This window comes from Hyaena hyaena, unplaced genomic scaffold, assembly GCF_003009895.1.
Source record: "Hyaena hyaena isolate Hyena2069 unplaced genomic scaffold, ASM300989v1 scaffold_2419, whole genome shotgun sequence".
Classification (NCBI taxonomy): Eukaryota; Metazoa; Chordata; class Mammalia; order Carnivora; family Hyaenidae; genus Hyaena; species Hyaena hyaena.
The window spans coordinates 17,143-23,929 of record NW_024083053.1 but is presented as its reverse complement, the minus strand read 5'-3'; the positions used below and the strand labels follow the sequence as shown (position 1 = coordinate 23,929).

At 38.9% G+C, this 6,787-nt stretch overlaps 1 protein-coding gene across 1 annotated transcript; it reads left to right on the top strand.

The window, feature by feature from the left end:
- Positions 1 to 3,068: 3,068 nt before the first annotated feature.
- LOC120227496 (olfactory receptor 4C11-like) lies at positions 3,069 to 4,776 on the top strand. Its single transcript, XM_039225603.1, has 2 exons — positions 3,069 to 3,969; positions 4,538 to 4,776. The coding sequence occupies exons 1-2, from the start codon at positions 3,072 to 3,074 to the stop codon at positions 4,774 to 4,776; spliced, it is 1,137 nt and encodes a 378-aa protein (XP_039081534.1). The 5' UTR covers positions 3,069 to 3,071.
- Positions 4,777 to 6,787: the final 2,011 nt, after the last annotated feature.

The window sequence follows — 6,787 nt, the reverse complement described above, 5'->3', positions numbered from 1 at the left end:
ATACCTGGGATGCTTGAAGGGCCAATCTTCATTCTGTTGGGGCCATAGTGGATCCACCTGTACGCTCTCCATTGAGCTTCTTTTTTTTTTTTTTAATTATTTTCTTTATTTATTTCTAGGAGAGAGAGAGAGAGAGAGACAGCGTGAGCAGGGGAGGGTCAGAGAGAGAGGGAGACACAGACTCCGAAACAGGCTCCAGGCTCTGAGCTGGCAGTCAGCACAGAACCCGACGCGGGGCTCGAACCCACGAACCGCGAGATCATGACCCAAGCGAAAGTCGGACGCTCAACCGACCAAGCCACCCAGGCGCCCCTCCATTGAGCTTCTAAGGGCAGGGGAGGCACAGATGGATGTCTTCAGTGCAACTCTGACATCTTGAAGGAAGCAGGTACTTCATTACAGATAAGGTCAAAGTCCAACTGGACTAAATTTAGAAAAACCAGATGACTAAATTTCTTAAACAGCTGAATGATTTTGTTCTTGTGTGCTGAGTAAATCTTAATAAAATCAGCCCTCATATCTTGTATATCTCCAAATCTCATACTTGGCCACAAAAATATGTTCAAACTTCATAACCTGGTTCCCATAACCTTCGGCAGAGAGGAAAACTTACTTTTCCAAGTTTTTGTACTATGACTTTAGAATCTATCTAAAATAGAGGTTTCATATTGATCCTGTCTATTTGCCCCATCATCTCCATTAAAACTTTGGTTTGATTTCTTTCACGTCAAATGGTCTCACCCTTCTGATTTTCATATCTTTGGATCACAAATTCTTTACAACCAAGGGCCTATTTTATTTCTACTTTCCTCTCTTCATGGCCGCATATTAGTGAAGCTGTAATGCACTTTGTATTTGTTGTTTTTTTTTAGTACTTATTAAAGATATCTGGAGTTGTCATTCCCAGCTTCTGATCATCATGAGCGAATTAGCAGGATCCACAGTGCTGAGACGATTTCTGCCTCTCAGGGAAAGAAATTAGTGCGTAAAACAGTTGCGTAGCTGTAGTGTGGGTAAATGTACTAGGTAGATTAATATCTTGATAATATTAATAATCATAATGGAAAGTTGATAGTAATGATCATAATGAGAGAACCATTCCGATCTCTTATGCGTTGTACATACTGAATTATTTTGCCTTCATAGAAACCCTAAAAAGTAGATTATTTTACTCTTCATGTTTACAGATGCAGAAAATGAAGCACAGAGATATGTAGAGACTTGTGTAACCGGGCAGCATACTGCGCAGTGGGCGGAGTATGAATGAATCCCAGTGGTGTGGCTCAGCCTCGAAGCCCTGTCACTGTGCTAACCTACCTCTCTGCTCTGCTTTCATTAGGATGTTTGGAACAGAGGAAACCTGGTTTAGAACCTGACTTTCTTCAGTTAAGGCTATAGTTCATCCCTTAACATAATCCTGAGTTTTTCACTGACTAATTTGTCGTTTAGGAATTTTTACTCTTCTCTCTGCAGGTGGTTTCTATTCTAATACCATTCACATTGTGCCTTACATGAGTAATGATTTCATCCACATGTATCTTAAAAGTAAAAAATTATTAGGCACAGTGAGTATTTTGCCCATTCTTTACGATGTCCAGATAATTGAGATTCGATATTTAGGATGAAAGATAATCGTGGAATTATGAGAGAAGAGAATAGGTAGTACAATGTTAAAATGTTTTGAAAAAATACTAAACCAGAATGGGGAAATTGAGAGCTTGGAATATAAGAAAAAGGGGGAAATGTCACAGAAAAAGGGAAAAAGTAAAATCATAATAGGGAGAGTAGCAGAGGCTGAGACTTACATACTTCTCACTTATTATGAGCTGCATTTTTTTTTCATTCTGTCTGCAGACTAACAATGATTATGTTTATTTTTTAAACTTTCTAAATGTTTTATTTATTTCTGAAAGAAAGAGAGCGAGAAAGAGAGAGGGAGACAGCATGAGCAGGAGAGGGTCAGAGAGAGAGGGAGATACAGAATCTGAAACAGGCTCCAGACTCTGAGCTAGCTGTCAGCAAGTCAAATTCAGGACACAAAATGATAATATATGATGATTTCTATGACAAACTGTACATGCTATGAACAAGAACTTGAAATAGAGCAATCATAAACATATTATTTGGATCTATGGGATAATTTTCAGATGAAATGTTATAAGTATCCTGGAGAATTCAGGGTAATGAAAATTTATGAGTAAAAACACTATTTAGATTGTAGGCATCATTAGAATTTTATAGCATTTGAATTCATAGGCAGAGGGGCTCCGTATTCTGAGTTTAGTCCAACAGTACAGTCGAGATGGTAAACTGTTTTCCTCAGTTATGCCAACCTCAAAACTATCAGTCATTGTTATATAATAACGTGAGTGAAGCTGACATTGAACAGGAGAAATGTAAGTAAAAGATTGTCAAAATGGAATTTTGTAAAGCGTATGTCATTTCAGATACTGACGGGGTAAGAGATGAAGGTATCAGGGACCCAAAAATGAGTGAACTGAACTGAGAATATTTTCTTCTAGAGGGATTCTCCAACAATATGAGTGTTTAATTATACTGGAAGAGTGTTTTTTTGAGATTTCAAAGCATATACATAAAATGCATAACACATTAAATAGATGTGTGTATATGTGTGCATAAACAATATTTTGCTTCTTATGGTAACTCAGGATAATGTAAGGCAAATATTTGCAATCTATTCTTCATATGAAATCTAAATTTCAAGCCAGGTTAGTCACTTGCTCAAGTGAAGTACAACTTCTACAGTTTTAAATCTTGGTAGGAATCAGAATTTTTTGAGGACATTTAATTTTTATTCTCAAATGCAAAGGTTTGGATCCAATGCAGTTAGTTTCTGAATCAAAAGATAGATCTCAAAAAGGCTTCGGCATCTGCAGATTTACAAAGATTCACAGAGGATTGAAGGCAGCTAGAACAAACATAACATGGAGCAAAAGCAAGGAATTCAGAGTTCAGCCCACCAGTCTTCCCAAGATGTCACTTGTGTTCTTCTCTTTGCAGATTTAGCTCTTGTCTTCAACTGCACCTTACCTGCTGCCACCAATATTGTGATGAATAGCAGTGTGACCGAATTCATCCTCTTTGGGTTGACACAGGATCCAGGAAAGCAGAAGATAATATTTGGGGTCTTCTTGATTCTTTACCTTGTGACACTGTCGGGCAACTTTCTCATTGTAGTGACTATTAAAATAAGCAAGACCCTTGGGAGTCCCATGTACTTCTTCCTATTCTATCTGTCCTTTGTTGATGCCTGCTTCTCTACAACCACAGCCCCCAGATTGATTGTGGATGCCCTTTCTCAGAAGAAGACCATTTCCTACAATGAGTGCATGACTCAGGTCTTTGCATCCCATTTCTTTGGGTGCCTGGAAATCTTTGTGCTCATCCTCATGGCCTTTGATCGCTACATAGCCATTTGCAAGCCCTTGCGATACACAACCATCATGAGCCAGCATGTCTGCAGTGTGCTGATGATTCTGAGCTGGGTGGGATCCTGTATCCACTCTTCAGCACAAATTTTCCTGGCTTTGAGATTGCCTTTCTGTGGCCCCAACGTGATTGACCACTATTTCTGTGACTTGCAGCCCTTGTTGAAACTTGCCTGCATGGACACTTATGTGATAAATCTGCTAGTTGTTTCTAACAGTGGGGCCATATGCACGGTGAGTTTCGTAATCCTGCTTATCTCCTATGTTGTCATCTTGTACTCTCTGCGAAACCACAGTGCAGAAGGAAGGCGAAAAGCCCTTTCCACCTGCACCTCCCACTTCATTGTGGTTGTCCTATTTTTTGGTCCGTGTATATTCATATACACACGCCCAGCAACCACATTTCCAATAGACAAGATGGTGGCTGTGTTTTATACAATCGGGACGCCCTTGCTCAACCCTCTGATCTACACACTGAGGAATGCGGAGGTGAAAAGTGCCATGAAAAAGTTATGGTGTCTCAAATTCTGTTGATACAGTATATTCAGAGATTCTAATGTATATTGCCCTAATAGCTTATTTTTCATTCATGGACAGGAAAGCGGAAATATTCTTACTTGGGACAATCACTTAAGAAAATTTAAGTCCACTAGTATTTCATATATTTAATTGAATTTTTAGAAATAAATATGAATAAATATATATCCTTTATTCTGAGAAGATTGAATTAGAATTGGGCTACTTAAAGTTTGCATCCATTTTGTATATGCTATGCTGGATCTTACTTGAATTCTGTTGACAGCTGCCCATATTCACATGATAATTTCACTTCCTGTACAAATTTGTCTTCACACAGAAATGTACTGACTAGTACAGAATGATTGTATGTGTATGTGTGTGCACACACTAATTCTTTTTTAGATTTTATTCTAGTCCTTAAGACTTGGACATAGAGCTAATCTATATGGAACTAGAACTTAGGAATGACTTTGTGGTTTTGACAACCTGGGACTTGGAGAAGAAGTTCTGAGAAGCTTCTGCCGTGGACTGTGTGTCTCAGCCTGACTCATTGGGGCATCTACATGGTTGTACCCTCAAACTCCAAGAAAAGCTGGAAACCTCAGTGAAAACCTTGACTGTCACTGGAAAACATTCTCAAAGTTCTGTGAATGGGGGGAGAAGGAGAGTTTTACACTTGGCAGTGATGGGCGGTATCCACCTGTCAGGAGCTTTTTGGCGAGGTGTCCTTCCCCTTCTTCTTGATCTTCATATAGAAGAGGCAGTGGTTGGGGTGGGGGGTTGGCAGCAGAAATATGCAAAAGGATAACGGATAGAAGGGAGTCTAGAGAAAAATGTACAGTGTGGAGAAAGAAAAGGTGAAAGGAAAGTGGTAACTTTATCCTAGTGGGAGAGAAGAAGCTTTACCTGTTTCATATTTGGAGAATCACTTTCTGGCTATCTGAACATTTGTAGGAAAAAATATAGTTTCAGCTTACTCCTATAACATTAACCTAGTTTAGCTTGGTTTCCTTAGCTGTCATGTGGAATTAGACATCAGGAAAACACTTTATTCATTCATTCATTCATTCATTCATTCATTCATTCAGATTCCTAATAGTAACAAAAATAAAATTTCAGATTCGTTGGGAAAATCCAGGATTGAAGGTCCGTGTTAGTGGTTTTCAGTCTTGGTCTTCTGCTTTTTTAGAAGAATGTTTCAAAATATGTATTTTCATTTTTGAATATAACCTTATTGATATGTTAGTAAACACACTCTTTCTATAACCACCACTACCTCCACCACCACCGCATCATAATCTCATAATTTAGTGCTGTCATGTGATGCTCCTTTGGTATTGAATTTATAGTTCCCATCAAATTGGCACCAAGAAGAATTATTTTAAGTGATATAGGCTAATGAGAAAAAAATCCGATAACCTTCATAAGTATGTTAAAAATTTCTATCAACTGAAGACCAAATGTTATCATGTCCCATCAAAAATGTCCAAGATTCCTACATAGAAAGTGGTGGGAGAATAAATATTTAAGTTCCAAATAGGACATGTGTGTGACCTCCCAGTGCCATATCTTTTTTTAAACATTTTATTTATTTCTGAGAGAAAGAGAGACAGTGTGAGCAGGGGAGGGTCAGCGAGAGGGAGAGACACAGAATCTGAAGCAGGCTCCAGGCTCTGAGCTGTCAGGACAGAGCCCGATGCGGGGCTCAAACCCATGAACCATGAGATCATGACCTGAGCCTAAGTTGGCCGCCAAACTGACTGAGCCACCCAGGTGTCCCACAGTGCCGTATTTTTAAGAGGCAATTACGTTTCATATTCTAAGTGAACACTCCAGATTTATCTAATTTTGTGTCTTGCAGTTTCATTTTTGAAGTATTTGAATCTGGTCATGTGATGGCTATATTTAGTATAATTGGTTCTTAAGTAACCAAAACATAATAAAAATAAAATTAATTCTTATCCCTTGTTGGTCCATAAAATGTAATATAGTGTTTGAAAGAAAATATGTCTATTAGTGCTCAGAAACCTTAGGGAATTTCTTCTCATGCTGAAATCATATAGATATCAGATTCCCTTAGATTTTAGATAAGATCTCAGTTGGGAGGGATGGGAGAAGTGGTCAGGGGACAGAAAGGTCTTGCTTGACCTGGTAACTTAACAAACTGGCTCACTATCGCTGCTTCTGGAAAACGTTGAAAGCTTTTTATTTTCCTTCCTTCTGGGGGATTTTTGTAGGCTCTCTAATTTTAGTATCCTTGGTGTGGAAAGAAAACATCTATTTTTTGGTCATAATGGTCCTTGTTAGCCCTTAGAAAGCCAGTGGTTGCCTTCCAAATTCTGTACCCTTCCCAGTGAACTCTTTTGGCCTGGTCCCTAGAAGATCTCCTTATGGTTTCTCTGTGACAGTCTGTGGGGAAACATCCAGGCATCTCTGCTTACAATGAGTTCTATTAATATGGAAATACCAATACTAATACTAATAATCAGTTAATATAGGCTGAGGTCAACCAGTCACCCTCACCTGATTCCAGCCAGTCTCTCTTCCTTTCTAGACTTTTCTTATCTTAGTCTGCTGAGGGTGCTGAAAAGTAGGGGCCCATGCTAGGTCCTCAGAGTAGCACTCCATCACACACACATACACACACACACACACGCACAGACACACACACACACACACACACATAACGTCTGGGGTGAGTGACATGCATGTCTCTACAGTGATTTACCTAAAGCTGTTTCCACAAATCATTCAATCACTTTATAACTTGACCAAGTTTGTATTCTTTATCTAGTTGTACAACACTTCTGTTGATCATT